Source organism: Ipomoea nil, unplaced genomic scaffold (genome assembly GCF_001879475.1).
Source record: "Ipomoea nil cultivar Tokyo-kokei standard unplaced genomic scaffold, Asagao_1.1 scaffold0268, whole genome shotgun sequence".
NCBI lineage: Eukaryota > Viridiplantae > Streptophyta > Magnoliopsida > Solanales > Convolvulaceae > Ipomoea > Ipomoea nil.
Window position 1 is genome coordinate 6,001,578 of NW_017616696.1, and position 23,971 is coordinate 6,025,548.

Below are 23,971 nucleotides of genomic sequence, written 5' to 3' on the forward strand. Positions count from 1 at the left end.
GTTCCACTATCATTATTCATTATTCATTAACCATAATTAATTAATCCGATTCATATTCATTAAGGGTCCATTTGAAAAGTATGAAAATAATTTCGAAGAAATGATTTTCTTTTTCATAATTTTGAAAAATTATTTTGATGTATTTGATTTATTTTCTAAAAAATAGTAAAATTATATAATTAAATATTTTAATTATTTTATTTAGAATATAAAAATATTTATAATAATATTAAATATAATTTTATTTATTACAAATTATATTAAAATTATCCACAGCAGAAGAATTATCCAAATTGTTGGCCGGAAAGCTCCTGAACTCATTTGATGGCAACAACAGAAGAATTATCCAAATTATCAATCACAACAGTCTTGTAGCCAGACATCAGCTCATGACTCTTCGCCGAAAACCGTACCTGCGTACCTGTGATGTTTTTTTTTTTTTTTTTAAAGGTTTCCGGCCGCCGGAAACCATGTTTGGTATTTGGCGGAAAATGACTTCCGTCAAATTTGTCAAAATCACTTGATTTTTTTTAGTCGATAGAAAATATTTTTCGTTGAGTGGATTTTTCAATGACATCTAAATATGAAAAATTTAGAAAATAATTCGGGTTTCCAAACACAGCCTAAAAAAAGTCAGAGCTCATATTGGGTTGATTATGAATTGAGTAAATACCCAAAATGGTCCCTCGACTATAGCTAAATTCACAAAATGATTCTCGACTTTCAATTTCAACCAATTAAGTCCTTAACTTTGCAATTTTGACATGATTTTGTCCTCCATCTATTTGACCGTTTGTTAACCGTGATCGACGATCTCTAGAGGAACCTTCAGCTCTCGTCGGAGCACGTGGAGGCCTCCAGGATGATGTTACACTGGTTCGAAAACACGCTGTCTTCTTCGCTCTGGTACGAACTCAACTACATTGAATCCAAAGGGAGGATGAAGAAAGACGACCGGATTTGGTAGATTACTTTCGACAGTGGATTCAAATGTAACAGTGCGGTCTGGAAATGCAACCGGAACCTTAAAAAACCGACGGTGGACCATGAAATTACATATATATCCTCAAAAATCACAGTCAACAAATGGTCAAATAGATGGAGGACCAAATCGTGTCAAAATTACAAAGTTAAGGACTTAATTGGTTGAAATTGAAAGTCGATGACCAATTTGTGAATTTAGCTATAGTCGATGGACCATTTTGGGTATTTACTCTTATGAATTTACTTGGCTTTACCTTCTGCTGGTTTTAACAGGAAACAACAGGTGGAATACTTGCTTTTTTAGTTATTTTTTAAATATAAATTTAAAATGGTGTATGTGTAATGACCGAATTAGTACCTTGACTATAGCAAAATTATCAATTTAGTTCCGAATTAACGAATGTATAACGGCAAAACAAATAGAGGATTAAATTAGTTATGATTTTTAAGTTAAGAGACTTAATTGGTAAAAAAAATAATCAGTGGTTAATTAGTTATGATTTTTAATTGATTTTTAACCAACCTTAGCATCTTAAACGGTGACGTCTTAGCTTGCTTCATTTATTTCCACTGCTTAATTAGTAAATACCCCTTTCCAACAGAAACTCCTTACCCTCAAGGATCAAATTTTGCTAGAAACTGTGTTTTCAAATGGTGATGATCTTCCCACATAGCCTCCTCTAGTAAAAGATTCACCCACTGTACAAGGACTTCAACCACAACAACATTGTTTTTCTTTAGGATTCTCCTCTCCAATATAGCAATCGATTCATAGATCAAAGTAATGCTTTTACTATATATATATATATATATATATATATATATATATATATATCTAAAAACATAATAAACTTCAATCCAGGTTATACCCCTGGTTTATGTCCGTTTTTTATGTTAAATTCTTTTGTACCTTATGCTATAAAAGTTGTACTACATAATTTTTTGGACAAAAATATCTCTGCAGTTATAACTTCTGTTATCTTTCTACATTATTATTACCATGTACATGCATACATAATATTATTTCTTACATCCTTCCATAGTAAGTTTGAATTCATTTAAGTTTTAATTAAAATGTTACCATAGTTATATTTAATAATTTATCATTTCTATAATTTTTACCTCAAAAATATTAATATGAATTATACAATTATACACACACACACAATATATATATATATATATATATATATATATATATATATATATATATATATGATCCTACTTACATTTACCTCTTCATCATGGAAAATGCATTCTTTGTGCTAATTTGACTTACAAGAAGGTATTGGAATGACATTTTTAATAATAATTGAAATGATTGGTCTCATTTTTTATCTGATCAAAGAGAATGTAATAAATATTCTATATTTTCTCTAAACTGATCCTGTGACCTTCCCTCAATGGGAGACACAAAGGTGTCATCAAGCACAAGGTGCTTTGCGTTTTAATATTACTTCATAAGCCAAAAACGATGTTGTTTTTTATGGGCAGGAAACTGACGTGGCAAAAACATTTGGCTATTATATGGAAAATACTATATGTACTCCCATTTTCTACTCCAAATTTTTAATTCCACACACAAAATCTTGATGTAAAGACTTCTATTGAGACCCACATAAAAAAAAAAAAAATAGTTTATCAGTGTCTGCCACATCAATAAAATTGAAAGAGTATGATCTGAGAGTCTAGAACTCCTATTATATAGAGTATAAGAAGTAAGATAAAGATAAAATATGATAAGATAAAAGATAGTACTAACAAAATCAGGGGAAAGTTTCCAAGGACAAGTAATCAGCCTATTCAGTCCCGGCCCTCTAGCTAGGCTCTAGCTACCAGATTCAACGTACGTTTAACATAAGAGACAGATAAACGATGAACACAACGTTAGACATTGTTGGGCCAATTAAGATACCAACATACCACAAATCCAGTTGAAGAATGTGGAGTGATCGAGTTCATGGATCTGCATCTATCTATCTATCTAGCTAGGAATCTGCAGTTTAATAAGTGTTGGATAAAGAACACAAGGGAGGCAGATCCCAGAGGGATTCGCCTGCGCCATCCTTGATGATGGCTTGCATATACTCTTCAACCCTCATTCTCTCAAATTCTGAGATTCCCATTTCAGCTACTGTAGTCGTCTTGGGAAATTCTATTAGTTCTTCACCAAATTCATCAATGCTTTTCTCCAAACTCCATGACGACGAGCCCTTCTGGAGTTCATATGAACAGCTGTGCAAATCAGCATCAAACTGTGTCTTCTGGATATCATAATAAGAAAATAATGAATCTTCTGTGTCTGGAATATTCATCTTCCCATTAGACGACACAGAATCATTATCATCTAAATTATTATTATTATTATTATTCCTTCTGCAGGTAAGGATAGTATTAGAGGAAGATGATTTTGGTTGAGGCTTTGAGCAGTTTTTGGTGTTGAGAAGGTTTGTGATTCGAGCAGCGAGGGGAGAATCTGCAGGAAGACGATGATGAGTAACAAAGTTTGTCCGCGCGTTTGATCCACGAAGGAGGCAAGCAGCCTGATCATAAGCCCGGGCAGCTTCTTCTGCTGTTGCATAGGTTCCCAGCCACATCCTTATTTTATGTGTTGTGGTGTCTTTGATCTCCGCTACCCATCTCCCAGAACCCCTTTGCCTCACTCCCACAAACTTCTTCTTAAGCTTGTTGTCACTCTGCCTCCTCTCCTGCTCCTGGGATTTCATCACTTCTTTATCATGTTGTTGCCCATGAATCTCCATGGATCGGATCGGATCGCAGTATATATATACGGTAAAGATTATATTATTTGAGGCTGGCTTTTAAGGATATTTAGTTGATGAGGATGTCTTTGTTCTTGCAGTTGATCGAGGAGTACGTGCTATAGCCTATATATATGTGGAGGTTTGAGTTTTCTATGATCCAAAATTTGTGTTGATAAACACTTTGGTTGGTGTGAGTGATCGTGGTTTCGTGCACTCTCATTTCTTAGAGAGGTGGGGAGTTTAAAACCGCCTATCGTATGAACATTTTGTCCTTTAATTGGGCTGACCTGGTACGAACAGGGATTAATCTAAGTATGATAGGGGCTTAAAAGGATCGAACTAGTGCGAACTGTCTGCCAATGGACTTATACATACTTTCACCTATAAATGCATATAATTTTGTCTTATTAACATTCATGCACCTAGATGCAACTACTTATAACTATAGGGGCACCTAGTTATAATATTAGGTGCACTTAATTTTGATGCTCAGTATAAATTTTACATGCACATGTAACACATTTTACCTGCACTTGTAATACATTTTATATGCATTATATGAAACTGTTACTTGCACTTGTAATATATTTTACTTGCACTTCGATGCTCAATTATTTACAAAAATGTAGTTTACTCTTTCCAAGACTAGAAGGATCTTTCAAGAAAAGGAGCCATATATGCAGTCTTGCCCTCGTATATGCTCATTGTAACAAGGAAGCATAGTACGAGGTGATATGAAACAACATTATTGCAAACAAATTAAATACTATGAGGCTGTATGAGTACTGCTAATTTTTGTTTGTTTATCATTGTTTGGTTATACATCCTTAGAGAAAAACTATTGCGTGTGCTGATTGAATAATTACCCACTATGACCCTTTCATATTTTGTTTACATACAAATGTCAATGCTATTGGCCAACTGGCCAAGGTTTATGTAACTCTTGTTTAGTAGTTTTATTTTTCCTGCTATATTCAAAAACTAGTAATTCACCGGCGCGATGCACGGGAAAAAATTATGTTATTATAAATATAAATAAAAAATAGAAAAACTAAAATATTTTAAATTATTTAATATAATAATATTTTTGAGCTTTCATTGGTCAAGTATTTATTATTTTTATAGAATACAAAATTACAATTAAAATTAAAATTATAATTTTGTATGATTAATATAATCTCTAATTATGTGCATATTCAAATAAACTTATAGAGAGAATTTACATAATTACATTGATTTATTCTTAATTGTATTTCATCTATATTATAATTTTCACAATACGAATAATAACTAAGATAATTACATTTGGAAAGCAAATTTCAAATTTTGTATGTGTAAATTTAAACTCTAATTGAACACATTTTTTATATGATTATATAATATATAACTATTTTATTTTTCAAAAGTATATTTTTATATGATTATATAATATATAGTTATTTTATTTTTTAAATGTTGTATTTTTTTTTTTATAATAAAAGATGTTGTGGCATTAATTGTAGCATTAATTATTTCCCAAACCTTATAGTTTTATTATATAAAGTATATGTTTGACATAATAATTGAAGCAAGTTTGAATGAATTGTGGTTAGAACATTTGAAACCATTCATCACCATTTTGTGTAAGTTTCAACTAAAGAAATAAATAAGCATTGAGAGTGAACCGATTGGAGCAATTAAATCATTCTGATTTTACTATTATATTGTTCTAACTACTATTCCAATTTTATAGTTTATTCAAAGAAAATTTTAAAAAATACGTCAAATCTAAGAAAAGGATTATAGAAACATGAAATGGGGTCACGTGGAGACAAAATAGAGGCCTTAATTATATATGACCTAATAATAACACTGACAAACAAAGACAATATAAGTACTCAGTCAGTATTAATGAGCTAGTCAAAACACCAAATAATAAAAAATCGGTCTGAAACGGATAAATAGGTAATACATTATTTTTATATCAAAAGGTCTTGAGTGTGATTTTTGTTTTTTAATTGAATTCACACAAGATGTTTTTAATGTAATTTATCTCTTTTATATATAGTTATAAATTATTACACAGAATTGAAATTTACGTGATACACACCTTCAATAATAATTATTGATTCCTCATTATCCCAAATAATTAAAAATCTTATCATTGCCCTTGTCATCCCAAATGATTAAGAATCTTATCCTCCAAGTTGCTTTAGGGAATGATATTACCAATGTAAAAAAAAAAACAAAAAAAAAAAACAAAAAAAAAAAAAAACAAAACAAAACAAAAAAACAAAAGAATAAGTACAAATAAATAAATAAAAGGTGATAAAGACATGGATGAATATAATTCTATGTTGAAGACTCACAATTGTGGATGGGGATACCAGCACCCTAGGTTATATAGAATTGAATCATGTAAAAATAATTATTCTCTTTAAAAATAAAAATGAATATCATTCGTCTATTGTAAATAGTTGAAGCTAGGATGAGATTCGTATTTAAATGAAAAATGTAATAATATTTCTGTAACTATTAAAAACTTTTATTGTATCATTTTGAAAAAAAAAAAAAAATACTTGTTAAAATAAGTCAAAGTTTTAATGAAAGAAAACTTAAGAAGAAAAATCATGAGGTTTTTTGGATTAAGAAAAGCTAAAGGATTCATGTATTTTGTTGTAATGTTACATATTGATGCTTGGCCTTATTTGGAAGTCATTGACTTAATTACCGATTTGGTCCCTCGACGGATTTCACCAATTTGATCTTCGATTATCAAAATTCCTCAATTTAGTCCTCGACTATGGTATTTTTATCCGATTTGGTCTTAAAGTCAAGCCAACTTGTTTAAGGCAATAAACTTGAAGATATTTTTGTAATTGCACATTGTTTCCTTTCTCGACTGTCTCAGTGGGCGAGCAAAGCACCGGCACGTGTGGATTGACTTCTGGTTTCAGCTAGCTCCTTTCCGGCGACCTCTCACCCTCGCTCCTCACTCGTTGACGACATAGACTGTAGATTGGCGAAGTGTTGACCAGTGACAGTAGCAAGGCATGGCGGTGGACCTTCGTCTCTCTCTCTCTCCCTCGCCTATCCCTCTCATCTCAAAAGCAACTTCGGCGATGTCCTTTTCCGGCAAAGCAGAGCAGGTTAGTAGCGAGCAACGGTCTCCCTCTCTCGCGGCGGCAGTAGCAACTCCCACCTTCTAACTTCATTCCCCTCTCTCGGTTAACCTAGCAGTAGTAGTTGGATGTAGCGTTGACTGGCGTGCAACGACGGCGGAACGTTCTGGCAGCATCCGCGAAGTTGTGGATGGTGGTGGTGTCCGGCGGTGTAGTTGAGAGGTGATCGGCTATGATGTTGAGTTGATGTTGAGAATGAAGGGTGAAGTCTAGTGAAGAAATGGCATGTTGGCATTGATGATGATGATGTTGGCTGGAAATTGGAGATGATAATAATAATTTGGGTTGAAGATGATGAGGTAATAATAATTCTTTTTAATAATTCTCAAATTGCCCTTTAGGTTTGACCGGAAAATAACACTTAGGACCAAATCAGGTAAAATGCCATAGTCAGGGACTAAATTGAGAAATTTTGATAGTCGAGGATCAAATTAGTGAAATCCTCATAGTCGAGGGACCAAATCGGTAATTAACTCGAAAGCCATTAATGGAGTCTCATAACTTTGTAATATGGGAGAAATGAATGCTACGGGTAGTGATCGATCTTGAAATTAAAGAGAAATATAGTTTTGAAAAGTAGTGCTTAAATGGTTGGGTTGTAGAAATTCCTACTTCTAATGTTATTGTCTTTCTCGCCTTTATAATCCTAGCTAGACTTCAAATGAGAACTAATTGAATCTTCATCGACTAGTAAATTTGTTTTGACCTTTAAACTAGTTGAGTTTTGACAAATTGATTGATTAGGAGGAAACTAGTTGAGTTTTGACAAATTGATTGATTAGGAGGAAAAATCACCTGAATTGCTCTGTGGAGATAGTCTAGTTGGTCGTTAATTTGATCACCTTAAAGTCTTGCGACGTACAGGCACAATGTGAGGGTTTGAATCAGCCTAGGCGGCCGCTCAGACGTTGACTAGGCGCTAGGGTGCCCCGTTTTTTTTTTTAATTAATTATTATCAATATCATAGTAACAAATGCAGGCATTGTGAATGAGATTCATATTGTTGTTGGTTACATCTGACGACTGTGCCTGTGTTATGTTTGGCAACAATTGAGGTATGTGAAAGACCGACCATATGCTACTTTTGCCAACAATTTTCCTAACACAAATTTCTATAACTTCAAAAACAAAGGAAAAACAAAAAAGATTCCTTAAATTTCCATCTAAACACTAGTGATGGATGAGTTGTGTATGAATCTGTGTGCTGCTTAATTTCATGGTGTTGCAGCAACTTGATTCAACAACAACATTGATTCTCTTCCCATAGGACTTTTGCTTGCATTTGCTTCTCTGCAGGACAGGTGGTGCTTGGGCGTGGTTCGAGCAGATTTTCGCGGGGATGAAAATGTGCTCTTGGGAGACAAATTCACCTCCTCCAACACGCGAAACTGGAGCTCCACTGGATAGTCCCTCACGCATCCAATTCGCGGTCCAGCTCCCGTTGTCCATCTGCATGATAACTGGTCTGCCAGCTGATACGACTTCATTCCTTGGTGTGACACTATTCTTCTCGCAATCTTTTCTTTCGGGACAGGCTCCTCGTAGTCTTCCTCAGTTTCTCCATCGAATAAGTTATGCTTAGAGACTGAGAACTCGGTGTCTGACAAGTATTCTTCTGCTGTTTCGTACCCACCTGCAGGTGTTTCTACGACGGGGCTACTCGTTCCTGCCTGCCCTTTCTCTTCATCCCTGAACATCTCGAGTATATCCTCCCTCTTTGGAATTTCAAGTACTGGAATGTTTGGTCGCAATCTACTAGACCGCCTTGACCTGCAGGGCGCCCTCACATTTTCTACTTTGCTATATGTTATGCTCGACGACTCCTCTTCTTTCCCCGTCTTCAAATCTGGTTCTGACATGCTACTACGCAGGCTAAAGCTGTATTCCTTCTTAATGAACGACCCCTCCTCGTCCACACTTGGTGCTCTCTGCACAATCACGACAATAGTATCTTAATATTACGAAAGTAAAGAGAGAGTTTCTAATGTGCTGTCTGATATTGTCTCAAACTGTCATATAGAAAAGAGAATACAAAGCCCTATAAATAGGAGCTAGAAGACTATGAAAAAGAAACAAGTTTCCATATGTCTTACCTTCCTAAATCAGTAAGACTGTCTAATCTATATATCAAATATATATTCCATAACACTTCAGTTTCCGCAACATAAAAGAGTTCTAAACTTTGATCGTTCAAGACTGCAAGTTACTTGTATATATGTACCTTGACCAAAGTGATGTCAACGTTATGTTGCTCGAGGAAACAAATGAACTCCTCGAAATTCTCCTCCGTTGGGAGATAATGTCCACTGTGAGGCCAGACCGCCTATATTATACCAGCCCATAAAAGGGTATCAATCTGCAGGGTTCTTAGTTAAAGACTTAAAGTTAAAGTTAAGTACTGATCTTGTACCTTCAAAATGCCATTTTCAACAACTAATCTTCCAGCGGCCAATGTTGCACCACCAGCCAAGAAACTAGAGTGTTGGAAAGTTCCTTTACGCTTCTGCCCAACATACAAAACCCTGGACACGCTAAGCACAAAGATCCACTTCGTATCGTCGGTGCATTCCCTCGTGTCAACCAACTTTCCAGAATGTTTATACAAAAAATTTCCATCTACCACTTTGACTTGATATGCCTCCCTCTCTACCTGTGAAATTGCATTAAATGATTGAAGACACTGAGAGAGCAAATAATTATGGATTTCACTATGGAAGAAGAAGAAGAAGAAGAAGAAGCTCACCGGACCAAGATACTTGATGCACTGTTGTTGAAGTTTTGATCGTTGACATCTCTCGAGATTTACTTCTCTGCCTTCACCTATGTCCAACCTGCAGTGGTGATTTGATTCAAGGAGATCGAGAAGAGTTTCAATTTTCTAGACGTTGAACCTTTTCCGAGTCAAAGCAAAACTTACCAATAGAAGAAGGCTTGTCTGCTGTCACATTGAAGCCACTTGGCATAATAAAATTGAAGATTGTGACCATAGCGATGGCGAGGATCAATCTATACACACAAGTTTGAATGGATGTCAATGAAAAAACACAGTGAAAGCGACTTAGTATGCTTACATGAAGTATTATAGAACTTACCGCTTCAAGCCAATGCTGCAAAGCAAGTTTGCGTGCCTGTCCAGCTTTAGACAAACCTTTTCCCACCTACCAACAATGGAAAAAATCTTCGATTTCAGAATTAAATGTCATAGTTTAACCGAAGGATTCTTTGAGCAGTGACCCAATCCTTACCATAGCAGCTTTTGTCATCGCTCTTGACCAACGTGAAACAGCAGTTTCAGGTCTATCAATGTCGAAGAATGATATAGCATTGAGTTTGGGTTCAACCGAATCTACAAGCTTCCACCTGCACATTATATATGCACAAAATTGAGCAAATAGCACAAAGCATCTGTGATAAAACTTTATCGTTTTTCATCATTTATCCTGTGCGGTGGGTTCCAAGCAACACGTGGACCGACCTTTGACATGGCTCTGATATCAAATTGAAGCATGTGCTCCATCTCAACTAAAAGCCTAAGCTGATAGTTGGCTATATTCTCAACATGATTTAAGTATTAAATATAATATCTGTCTTGTTAATTGGCTACTTCTTCTCCAATCCAGCAATATGAAATGGATCAATCTGTTATCCAAAAACGTCTGATCCCTAAGAACATGAACAACAACTTTGATGCTTACCATCTTTGTTCGACGAGGACAGCACAATCTGCTAGTTGTCTCCGGGTGCGAAAACTTTTATAAGTCTTCTGCACTTTTACTGCAGCCTGGTTTCTTTGGTCACGGGTATTTGGAGGTGGCATTGAGATAGTGCCTGGTGAAGGCGATTTGACAGAAAATTGTCGACTTCCATGGCCGTATGATCTAATCACATAAGGAGACAAGAATGGCTTCTTGGTCACAAATTCAATCCCATTGAAGCTAACAGACCCTTTAAGGATCATCTTTACAGAACCAGAGGACTTCAACATGGAAGGTCCAGAACCATCTAAACTCTTCGGTAGTTTAGCCTTCTTCACTCCCTTTCCTCCAAAGCTTATTGTTCTCACTAAATAAGATTCAATCTGACTATCCAAATTGTTAAGATTGGACAACGAGGAGGAAAAGGATGTTCCCATTTTTGCAAAAAAAACCTGTGAATGTATCAAATTATAATGACAACACAATAATTCTATGGAGAAACCCCATCTCCTAAGCATTATAAGATATATACCTCCAATATCATAGCATTACCATTGTCCTAAAATTCATTCCAAAACAGCAAAGTTACAATGTGGAAAGTGCATTTCACACCATTCCAACGTTGGATTTAATCCAATTATATTCAAATGCAATTAACCAAACCAAAGGAATGCCTCATATTCGTTTATGTGAATTCACACACCAAAATCAACACAACCCCAATGCTAAAAATGCAATCTTTACAGGGCGTTTGGTTCACTGTAATTTAGCTGTAGTTGAATTGCAATTCAGTGGATGTCTCACTTACATTGTTTGGTTGGAGGGAATTGCAATTCCGAATTGCAATTCATGGGGTACCCCGTACCCATGAATTGCAATTCAATGAATTTGAGAAAGGAAAAACATATGAAATAACACTACTACCCTTGGTTGTTATTACTATTATTATTATTAGACAAGGTATTTTAGTCTTTATACCATTTATTTCCTTCTCAATTCCAATAATTCTATTTCTCTCTACCAAACAACGTAATTTGAATTTCTACTTTATTCTCACCTTATTCTTTTCCTACTGAATTACAATTCCTTTCCCCCTAATTCCTTCCTTCCAACCAAATGCCCCGTTAATGCATAGTCTGAATCCATTTTCTTTTTTTGGTCAAACCATGAAGTGTCCCGAACCTATACCATTCCCCTTTCGCACCGGGCCGACCCAATTAAGGGGCAAAGTACTGGCCAAATTCATACAATAGTGGGTTCAAATTTCCGATCTCTTTTAAGAGATGAAAGGGCACGGCCACTCACGTCTTAGGCCAACCAAGCTGGTTTGAATCCATTTTCTTAGCGTACACCGCATGCCAACACAAACCCAAATTTCAAAATCCAATCTTTTAAGCAAAAACTGCATTGCATCAGAAAACATCAAACATAAATAAACACCAAAATGTGTTTTCACCTTGTTAAAGAAGGCCTCAATGGCAATGCTGCACGTTCAAACAGACAAAAAAGAGAGCAGTTAGAACATTATGATTAAAATGAGAAGCTAGGATTGGTCGTGATGCAAAAGGAGAGAGAATTGCAGAGAGCAAATAGGAAGATGATAAGGAGAATGGAAGGAGGAAGGGAAATGAAAGAGTGAAAGGGGTGGGTTTCCCCTTGGAAATTGAAGAAAGAAAAACGGAGTGGCCCTCCTCAATTGTTTTTCTGCGTTTCTCTCCCCCTCAACAGGCCCGACATTGTGTGTGGAGACATTTAAATACAGGGACGATGTATGCTTTAGCTGTGCTTAATGTAATCCAACAATTACACCATTTTTGTAGGGGGACGACGTAATTATATATCATACTCCGTGATGACATACTTTGTCAACCACGTGTTTCTCTACTTCTTCACTACACCACTATACAATTACAATACAATACTCCTTTTTTTTTTTTTAATTGATGATGAAAGTAGCGTGTTTGGTCCCTAACGTTAGATTTCTGTTTCAACTTGACGGAAAATCCAAATATGTTTTATTATTGGAGGAGTAAAATAGGAAATTCACATTTTTTCCTTCTTATATTGGAACCATTTTTGCAACATTATTTTCCGCTTCCCAACTTCCTATTTCAAGATTTTTCAAATCCAACAGCATTTCAATAATCTTCATATGACTTGTTAGAAACATCGGTCTCTTATAAGGAACATGAGACTCTGTACAAAGGAACACTTGATCATCTTCTTCAAGTGTGTGAAGCTCACTATCATAAAAGTTTCTAATTTCTTGTAAAATTATTACAGATATTTAAATACTATTTCACCGGTTGTTATATCGTGCACCAGGACGCACAATGCATTGTGCGCCCGCCCTACCCAAAACGATGTCGTTTTGGTGCATTGTCCAAAAAAAATTCTCTGTTTCGAATACACATAAACTCACAACGGAGTACACAGAAACTCATAACTAGGGGTATTAATACGGGCCGGCCCGCCCCACCGCGGGCTTTTTATTTGACGGGCTTTGGCGGGCCGGGCCGCGAAGCCCGCGGGCTTGCGGGTCCCACGGGCCATCACTTAAATTTAAGAAAACCATTAAATAGTATATAAACATGTTAAAAATGCTTGAAATATGGCACGAGAAACTTCCATAAAATCCATAAACCTCGCCAAATCTCCCGGATCGATACCGCGCGTTCAGCAGAACTGTAGAAGGGTGATCAAGCTAGGGTTCAACAGCACACTCGATTTCTCTCTCGGCTTCAGATTTTCCCTCTACAATTTCCGTCTGTGTATAATACATATATAAATATGTATGTTTGCTAGACTTGGAGGCGATTTAGTAATTCATAAATATGTATGTTTGCTAGACTTTGAGGCGATTTAGTAATTCATAAATATGTATGAATTAATGATTTAGTTTTAGTAATTATTTGATAGAGTTAGAGGCGGATGGAGACGGGAGAACCGAAGAACTACGTACTCTAGGAATTATTGAATTAAGAATTGGTGAAGGATTATTGAATTATTGTATTTCTCCCCTTCTGCGTACTCTTAGATAGTTAGATCTACACATTGCCTAAGAATTAAGATATTATATATATGATTTTTAAAAAAAATGATATTATATATATAATTTATTTATTTATTTTTTTAAATATGGCCTGGCCCGCGGGCCAGCCCGCAACCCGCGCGAGCTCTGGCCCTCCGCGGACCATGCCCGTTAGGCCCGCATTTTCGCGAGCCTAATTTCTTGAGGCCCTAACCCGTCCCATTACGGGGCGGGTACGGGCTAACCCGCGGGCTTTGGCCCACTTTGACACCCCTACTCATAACTGAATACATATAATCTAACATGATACATAATAACATAAACTCTTAACTAAATACACAGAAACTCTTAACTGAATACACATAAACTCTTAACTGAATACACAGAAACTCATAACACAATACATAGAAACTTTTAACTGAATACACATAATGGGGTTTGGGTCGTTTGGACGGACGGAGTGACATCAGAAATTGAAATGCACGCGCTTTGTGTCTGGGCGCACATTGCTATCATGCTATGTGCCGCCGTGATACATAATATAAATTGTCCTATTTCACACTTACATATTAAATTATTAATTCAATGTCTGACAAGTCTTTCTCTCAAACTTTTTTTTTTTTTTGTCTGTAAATATATCTATTAATGTGTATTGACTTCTCATTAAATTATTTTTTAAAATGTCACAATGCAAAAAAAAAAAAAAACAAAAACAAAAAAAGAAACCATATTTACTATTATAAATTTTTTTAAAATATAATTTTTCTTTTTATAATAATAAATACTATACTTTTCAACAATAAAAAAATGCTTATTTATTTAATTATTAAGAATTATTCCCGAAAGTAAGTTGGAATGTCAACATAGTCAGCCTTACTTCCCCGACAACGTTACTCTGATTTCGCAAAGCAAATATTGAATCGGAAAGTTTTATGTACGAGTATTGAATCCAACTTTGCAGCTAAAAACATGTGATTCAAGCCAAGTTGTTGAATTTGAATATTGCAAATGTGTTAAAGAATTGCATAATAATTTGACTTAAAATTTATGTCAAGATCAAGTAATTACTACCGTTAAAATTTTAACTAAAATAGCATTTTAGATACTCATTTTGTGGTACAACTAATTTTGGAATTCACTTTCGATTTGGGTTTGACAAATTAAAGTGGATTCGGGTTTTAATAAGAATATAATTTGAGTTAATACTCAAAATCGTCCTCGACTATAGTGGTTTTTCTCAATTTCTTCCTAAACGACTTTGGTGACCTAATATCGTCCCAGACTTTTGTGTTTCGCTCAATTTAGTCCCAGATTTTTGTGTTTTTGCTCAATTTAGTCCCTCATTTGTTATTCTGTCTATTTGGTGTTAAATAAATAGACAATTCAGTAATTTTAATATTGGCATCTCTTTACTCATAGACATGTGAACTATGCAATCCTTTTTTTTTTTTTACGAATTACTCCTAAAACTGCGAATATAAAATTTGATTTGCAGGTCCGGGAGTAAATCTGGGTGTAATTCGTACAAGAAAGAGGAATTTCGCACTTCACAAGTTGAAAGTAAAGAGAGATCAATATTGACATTACTGAATTGTCCCTTAATTTAATACCAATTTGACGGAATAACAAATGGAGGACTAAATTGAGCGAAACACAAAAGTCTGGGACGATATTAGGTCACCAAAGTCGTTTAGGACGAAATTGAGAAAAACCACTATAGTCGAAGACGATTTTGAGTATTAACTCAATATAATTTTGAATCCTAAGTTTTTTTTTTTTTTTTTTTTTATCAACTTATTCTGCTGCAACCATTACGCCAAAAGTTATAACTATTAACCCATACACAATTATTTCTTTATATTTACGTAATAACTATCACCCCAGTGACATGATATTGCACTCACCCTCTAAGCTGCTGCCCAACAAATAACTATTTCTCTAATCTCTAGAATTTAGAGAAAATATCATTTTTAGTCTCTAGACTATAGTACATGTATCAATATTAGTCTTTGTCTCGTTGACTATTAAAATTTTTAAATTTGATGCATAACTATTCAATTGGTATCACATTCGATTCTTGACTATTAACATTTTCAAATTAAATGCATAACTATTAAACCGTGGTATTAAAGAGGGGAGCAAACATAACTGCCCAAGCTAAGGAAGCAGCACCAACTATTAAATAGACTGTCTTTTACACATAATCAAAAGGGAAGCATTCCAAGAGAAAAGCACAACGGCGGAGAGGATCAAGTAGAGGAGCTAGCTTGCATTATTTCAATATCTATTTTGTGTTTTTGCTAAGAAATGTTTGCAAAAAAATAGGGAGCAAAGTATATATGAAACTATAATCGAATATGCCTAAAAATAAATCAAATATGCCTACGAACAGTAGGAAGCTAGAAGCTAAGTGTAAGGGTGAGATGATGAGGTGGGTAGACAACATACTTTAGTATATATGGTACGTGGAGAAGAATAGTATATGTACAAATTAGCAGTACAAACATGGGACTAACATTATTTGCAGAAGTTGCGGTCTCTGCTATTGGGAAGCGTCAAATATCTCCACAGAGAGATTCTAGCTGTCAGCATAACTAAAACCAAAAAAAAAACACACACACACACAAATTTCGCAACTACGTTCATCACTTTTATGGCATTGATGGGAGGGACATTGGCATGATACACTTCGAGTCGGGTCAAACAATAAATGAGACCGGAGATAGGCACAGGGGCAGGGATGTAGTGCTGGACAAAGGCAATCGAGGTCACCCTGCCTGGTCACAATCGGATAAGAATAAGAGTAGTCGGCCGATAAACGAGAAGAGCTGGATGAGTCCTCTACGCGGTTAATCCGAATGAATGGGAGCCCCATGCGTTCGGTCAGGCAGTTGGCTGAGTGAGAAGGTCGGATGACTGGACGGGTCCTAGGTATAGCCGACCGGGACAGAGGTTCAGCCAGACGGGCCCCAGGGTGATCGAGTACCAAGAGTAATCGTTCGGACCAATGAGCAATCGGTCAGCAACTGGTCGAGAGGTTGTAGTAGTCGGAAGGGGGATCGAGTGGCCATGGGCAATGACTTGACTGGAAGACCAAAGACGTGAAGTCGCCTAAGGGGCATCAAGTACTAATTAGAATAGTCGGGGAAGAGGCACAAGCGGACAACTAAGCAAAGCAGTCTGCCGAAGGGTAGAATAGCCGACTCATGAGAGGACATAGACTGGCATAGAAGATATGACGGAATCCTTAGGCGATCAGGGGAGCGGATCTTGTGGGGCGGCAAGATACACAGAGACAATAAGAAAATGAGATCAACTAAACTTAGGAAAGGGAATCAATTGCACTTAAAAAAGAGATCAAGGGTGTGTTTGGCTCGCACATAGGAATCGAAATCGGAATGGGTATCAAATACTTGGTAATGGTAATGGGTTTTGGTGAAAGTATTTAACATGTTTGGTAGTAGGGTGGAATGGGAATGGTTACTAATAATAGTGCTTGAAAATGAATAAGGGAATGAAACCTTATTGTATTTGGGTATGAGTTTTTCAATTGATGGAGTATTCGAAACCCATAGTAGTGTTCTAAAAACCTATCACCAAACAACAACAATTACTTTCATACCCATTCCTATGGGCAAAACCCACCAACCAAACACACACCAAATATATTTATGGCAAAGAAGACTTGCCTAGTTTAGGCACTTACATTTTTGTATAAATAAGCCCTTGTACACCTTGAAAAAGGTTAAACTTTTCGATACGCACACAAATGCACAAAGCAATACAAAGTATTTACCTTTTTCGTCATCGTGTTTTTATTTTCCGATTGTGTTGCCCCACCGTTTAACTACTCCGATCGTCAATAAAACTAAGAGGCATCAACTACTTTCTTGTAGAGGTAAGCAAACATAACGATAAAGAGACGTTATGCCATGGAACCGTGTTCACCATTCATGGTGAACACGGTTCCAACGGTGTTAGTACACCGTTATCTTCTTCTTTTTTTTTTTCTTAATTAATTGTGTGACTTTTCTTCTTTATTTTCATATTTTGCGGTTTCACTTTAATTTGAGGTGAACAAAGATTTCGGACATTCATAAATTATGAATTCATGCCTGCACATTCACTTTGGAACCATACCTACACATTCCCGTCCGGAATCACGGACATTCATAAATTATGAATCCATGCCTGCACATTCACTTTGGAACCATGCCTACACATTCACTTTTGAACCATGAGATTATGAATTTTCTGTTATAAGATTATGAATTTTCTGTTATGAGATTATGAATTTTCAGTTATGAGATTATGAATTTTCTGTTATGCGATTATGAATTTTCATTACATTCATAATTTCGGACATTCATAAATTATGAATTCATGCCTGCACATTCACTTTGGAACCATGCCTACATATTTCCGTCCGAAATCACGGACATTCATAAATTATGAATCCATGCCTGCACATTCACTTTGGAACCATGCCTACACATTCACTTTGGAACCATGAGATTATGAATTTTCTGTTATAAGATTATGAATTTTCTGTTATGAGATTATGAATTTTCAATTGTGAGATTATGAATTTTCTGTTATGCGATTATGAATTTTCTGTTATGAGATTATGAATTTTCATAAAATTCATAATCTCATAACAGAAAATTCATAATTTGATCAAACGCGCGCCGTTAACTCCACATCCGCGATTTTTTTTTTTTTTTTGCCTAAAAATGACGTCGTTTTGCCTTGTGTTCACCATTCTCGGTGAACACGATTCCATGGCATAATTTGCGAACGATAAAGCACATGTTCAAGGAACTGACACCAACTACTATTGGACAAGAACTGAGCAAAAAATCCCTATTGGATGCTCTTAGGTAACTCATGGCAAATTATACCATGGACCCATGTTCACTTTGCATTGTGGACTTGATCCAAAATAACATTCAAAGTATATATCTTTAAATAATATTTTTGTGTTTACAGTTAACAAATTATGTGCATTTAATAAATTGAAGACACATAATATATTAAATATAAACACATAATATGTTATTAACTGCATATACATAGTATGTTAATTGTAGTAGACACATAATTTATTAACTGAAGGCCCATATAATATGTTAATTATGACAATTTATATCGTTGACCATGTCCAAAATAGCATTGTAGACCCTAGATCAAAATGACGATGTTTTGATATTTAAGCTTTAACAGATTCTATAGTTTTCCGTTTATTATGTTTCAACACAAATTTTAATTTATTCTAGGTACGGAATCAATACTCTTAAGGTACAAAATTTCATAACACGAGACACAAAAACTCACAATACAAGACAGATACACATGTTATATATTTACTTATTCTCAAATATGATTTATTTAGATTATATATATATATATATATATATATATATATATATATATATATATATATATATATATATATGTGTGTGTGTGTGTGTGTGTGTGTGTGTGTGTGTGTGTGTGTGTGTGTGTGTGTGTGTGTGTGTGTGTGTGTGTGTGTATGTGTGTGTGTGTGTGTGTTCTATAGGTAAATAATTTCATAATACAAGACATAAATTCATAAAATAAGATACACAATATGTTGTGTGTTATATAACTACTAATCAATTTCAAGTACAAAATTCATACGCGGTTTTATATTTACTTTAGGTCATATATAGAATCAATATTCTTAAGGTACAGAATTGCATAATATAATACACAAAAACGCATAGCACAAGACACAAAAATGCATAGCACAAGACATAGAATTACATAACATGACATAGAAACACATAACACATGCTTTACAGAAAAAAAAAAAAAATCCTATAATGTGAACTGAACAACAAATTGTCGCTGTCAAAATTAAAATTTAAAACGATATCGCATAGGACCTCGGTCCAGTGCACTGTGGACCCTGATCCACGGTATAACGATTGGTTAATTACAGGACACATACTTTTTAGGGACTGTTATGCCATGGACTCGTGTCCACCTTGCAAGGTGGACACGGGTCCAATATGATGTCGTTCTGCAATTTGAGAGTAACGGTGCCGTTAGTAACACCGTTTTCCCTCTACCAATTAATTTTTTTTTTAATTTGTCAAAAGAATTCAGTGACATCAAATTTTGTGAATATACTGTTACGTAACTATGAATATGGAGTTCTGCAGTTGTGAATATAGAGTTCAGTAATTATGAACATAGACTTCTAGAGTTCAAAAATTATGAACATAAAGTTCTATAATTATGAACATAGAGTTCTGTAATTGTGAATATAGAGTTCAATAATTGTAAATATGGAGTTCAAAAATTATGAACATAGAGTTCTATAATTATGAACATAGAGTTCAGTAATTATGAACATAGACTTCTATAATTATAAATATAGAGTTCAATAATAATGAACATAGACTTCCTGAAGACAAACGCCGTTAACGGCAAAAGAAAGCAAAAAATATTTTTTATTGAGACAACATCATTTTTCACAGTATAATTTGTCAATTTTTAGATCAGGATTCATAATGCAAGGTGGATCTTGGTCCATGGTATAACAATTGGGCAGCTCATGGACTAGGCTTCACTAGATATGGGCTTTGGATTAACAAACCAATTGGGACTGGGACTGGGACTGGGACTAGATTTAGGCCGACATTACATGCTAACTGGCCTTAACCGGTTTAAATCCAAAATCAGGGGCAGAAGCTCAGAAATTTCAACTGCGACTAGCGAGTTCAGACTTCAGAGAGATTTCGCCGATTGAACGCCGGCGAACACACGCAAGAAGAACTTTAGTCCCGTCGCCGGAAGTAGAAGAAGAAGCGGAATTGAATTTGGAGGAAGTAAATCATGTCGACAGCAACATACCCACCGCCACCGCCGTTTTACCGGCTGTACAAGGACTACAGCAATGACCCGAAATCCGCTCCGGAACCCCCTCCTCCCATTGAAGGGACTTATGTCCTTTACGGGTGCAATTACACTGTATAATCCTTTAATCTAATAATTTCTTCCTGGCGAACATAAAATTTTGATTTTGTTGGCGTGTTTTTGTGTTAAATTCCCTTGAATTAATTAGTTATTTCCCTTTAGCATCTACTTAGTTTTATATGGATCAATTCAAAATCTATGGTGCCCTGTAACAAGTCTGTTTTTTTCCCTGAAAAATAACTTTTGTTTGAATATTGCTTTTGAGATTTGTCGTTTGTTCGTTATGTTCTGAGCATAGCATTACAATTAATGCAGACTGATGATGCTCTTCCAAGTTTGGAGGATCAGGGTGTTCGCCAGTTATATCCAAAAGGGCCAAATATTGGTAGGATATTTCTCTGTATCCTTGTTATTTAAGGAAAGCTTGCTATATTAATGTATATATATCCTCTTTCTTTAGTTACAACCTATTGATATACTTTACCCTCTCTTTTATTTTCAAGGGTTCCCAAAGATAAATTTAATGTGTTAGTGATCAGTATCTTGAATCTGAAATCCCCTCGGCCAAGGGGCGCCCTAGGCGGCTGCCTGGGCTGATTTTTACAACACTGAGTGAGATAGATCCGTCCTTAGGGTGGATTCAAAATCCAACTCATAGGGTAGTTATATGTGAGAGTGAATGTTCTGTAAATTTGTTTTTTTTCTGGTCATCTGGTTCTCCCAGTTTTTTTCTTTTTGGACCTGTTTCACTTCAGTTTTTAATTTTGTTCTGAGCAGGATGAGACTTTGATTCTAGTTCCAGTTTGGACTTTGAATGTTATTATCAAGTATGCAGCTTAATTTGCTTTATGTCTAAATTTTGACTCTACAGATTTCAAGAAGGAGCTGCGATCACTCAATAGAGAATTGCAGCTACATATATTGGAGCTTGCTGATATTCTTGTAGAGAGGCCATCACAGTATGCTCGGAGAGTGGAAGAAATATCTCTCATCTTTAAGAACTTACATCACCTTCTCAATTCATTACGTCCCCACCAGGTGTGTTTCTTTGTTTAATTCCATCTTGACCCCAACCTTTTTTCATTTTGTTTGTTTGTTATTTTAATTTATTTTTTTGGGAGAGACCATCATTAAACTCTCGTGTTATTTTCTGTCATCTGCCTTCCATTTTGATAGGCCAGGGCAACCCTTATCCATATCCTAGAACGTCAGATACAACGGCGTAAACAAGCTGTTGAGGACATTAAAAGGTATGTGATATTTGCAAGTATTATTGAAACATAGGTGTAAGTAGTTCATGGTGAAGTTGCTAGCTCTTCCGAAATAAAAATATATAATATGTGACCCTAACGTTAATTCTTAAATTGGTGTCTCAAAAAGAGAAGGAATCATATGTTGAACTGTTAAATGATGTTTCTCTTTCAATGTGTCCATTAATACCATCATCCTAATCAGATTTGTAACTTCCAACTAGTTAGACTAGGGTCTCCCACCGGTTTTTCTTGAATATTTCAAGGCTATGGGCCCAATGGTTAGTAAATACGGGATATATGCAATGTGAGTTTATTAGAATATAGTCAAAATAAAGCAAGCAACTGTTCTTCATGATTTCCAATCAATAGATGCTCAATTGTGCACCAGAAGAGTTTATCTTATGCTGAATGCTCTCTATGAACAACTTTATTTCATTAGTTGAAATTTTCAAGAAATGATTTTGGATTTCTGGCTTCATGCTTCAAAGACATTGTTCTGTTTAATCATTTTCATTTGTTCATTTTAGGATATCAATCTAGCACAACATTCTGTTGATCTTATTGATATCTTCAATGCTTAATTTTGGCTTTGAGAAACACAGTTATATAATGAGGCATCATTGATAAGGAGGAAGAAAGACATGTAATGAGCATCTAAGACTGTGCCTTTGCTTTATGCCTTTATTTATTCGAGTGGGATGGGTGAGAGGAAATTTGATGTTACAAGTTTAATACCACATACACATGCTTGTATAAATGAAAAAATTGACTCAATTTGATGCCTTCTTTATTAGGTACTAATTAAGGGAAGTCTAAATATTAGTTGAATGCTTCAACTCATAAAAATTTTAACTTTTTTTTTTTTTTTGTGTGCAGAAGAAGAGAAGAAGCACAAAAACTTTTGAAGGAAGCAGTAGGGACCCTAGAAGGGCAGTAAAATGCATAGTTTTGAAAATTATTATTATATTGTTAGTTTGAAGAAGTATATGATTTAACCTTGTCTGTAAAATGCAATAGTATTCTGGTGATGATATGTAAGTTGCAGACAACTGTGTTGGTTATATCCTTACTAGTCAGTCCTTTTGATATCTATTAAGTTCTTCTCAATTTCTATCCCATTAAGTTCTACTCGTCCTTCTGAAGCAATACTCCCTTCCTAATCTCCTACTCGTCCTTCCTATTCGTCTTTCTTTGAGGCAATACTCTCATATGAGCTTTGAGGCAATACTCACCTTCTCAAGAGACAATACTTTCATATGAGCTTTGAGGCGATACTTGGCCTTCTCTGAGACAATGTTGATATTTTTTTATGTTTAATTTGATATGCCTGATGATTGTATATTGATTGCATGACATTATAATTGTTATCTCTCTTTGAGACTCCAAACCACCACACCTATATTGCATACCACCCACCAACATGATGGTAATGGATGGTTACAAATGAGATCTTGAGTGGTATTTATATCTATTCCATCTCTTCAATAGATGGTGGAAATCTACTCAATCATACGGTTAGGATTTACTCTCTAAAATCCTCCCAAAATCTCTATACAAACTTGAGGATTCTAAGGTTCTAAAATGTTCTAGTTGATATGTATATGCCTCTAGACTATTCTACAAAGTATGAGATGCTATGTACATGTGCAAGAAAGCTCTAGAGCAATGTAGCAAACCTCAGAATCTCGTAGGAAAGTTGTACGAATCTCGTAGGAAAGTTGTACGAATGCTACATAAGTTGTACGAATGCTACAGTACACTCCTTATTCCCTGGGGAAGGAATAGTAGGAAATTTTCAAAGACAGAATTTCTACGCGTGACAACTCATAGTCAAATCAATAATTTTTAATTTTTTATATTTAATATTTAAATAAAAACTTTAAATATTAAAATCTTAATTTAAACTATTAAATTTAAATATTAGCCTAGTACTTAAATATTTAATTCTTCATAACTTCATTATATATATATATATATATATATATATATATATATATATATATATATATATAATGTACTAGGGATAGGACAAGGTGAGAAGTGATATCCTCATCCTCGGTGGAAAATCCAACTCTATGTCCGCCTTTTTCCTCCTCCAAATTTTAGCCCCCGTCCACATTGGAACAGAGATTTGAGA

General features: G+C 35.1%; 3 protein-coding genes across 4 annotated transcripts; 1 reads left to right on the top strand and 2 right to left on the bottom strand.

Annotated features, from left to right (window-relative positions):
• Positions 1–2,987: 2,987 nt before the first annotated feature.
• Positions 2,988–3,746, bottom strand: LOC109153309 (ethylene-responsive transcription factor ERF113-like). Its single transcript, XM_019301204.1, has one exon. The coding sequence runs from the start codon at positions 3,744–3,746 to the stop codon at positions 2,988–2,990; it is 759 nt and encodes a 252-aa protein (XP_019156749.1).
• A 4,152-nt stretch (positions 3,747–7,898) lies between these two features.
• On the bottom strand, positions 7,899–12,331 carry LOC109153567 (IQ domain-containing protein IQM6-like). 2 transcript variants are annotated; one of them, XM_019301423.1, is made up of 9 exons: positions 12,062–12,331; positions 10,606–11,057; positions 10,156–10,270; positions 10,003–10,068; positions 9,828–9,916; positions 9,654–9,741; positions 9,321–9,560; positions 9,132–9,233; positions 7,899–8,838 (listed from the first exon to the last, which is right to left on the bottom strand). In XM_019301423.1, exons 2-9 carry the CDS (start codon positions 11,040–11,042, stop codon positions 8,125–8,127), a joined length of 1,851 nt encoding a protein of 616 aa, XP_019156968.1. In that variant the 5' UTR covers positions 11,043–11,057; positions 12,062–12,331; the 3' UTR covers positions 7,899–8,124. The 2 variants fall into 2 exon arrangements, with proteins under 2 accessions (XP_019156968.1, XP_019156974.1); XM_019301429.1 differs by having other exon boundaries at positions 10,606–10,946; positions 12,062–12,313.
• Positions 12,332–20,330: 7,999 nt separating this feature from the next.
• LOC109151795 (mediator of RNA polymerase II transcription subunit 7a-like) lies at positions 20,331–22,895 on the top strand. Its single transcript, XM_019299456.1, has 5 exons — positions 20,331–20,635; positions 20,897–20,966; positions 21,453–21,619; positions 21,758–21,831; positions 22,711–22,895. The coding sequence occupies exons 1-5, from the start codon at positions 20,501–20,503 to the stop codon at positions 22,769–22,771; spliced, it is 507 nt and encodes a 168-aa protein (XP_019155001.1). The 5' UTR covers positions 20,331–20,500; the 3' UTR covers positions 22,772–22,895.
• The last annotated feature ends 1,076 nt before the right edge of the window (positions 22,896–23,971 follow it).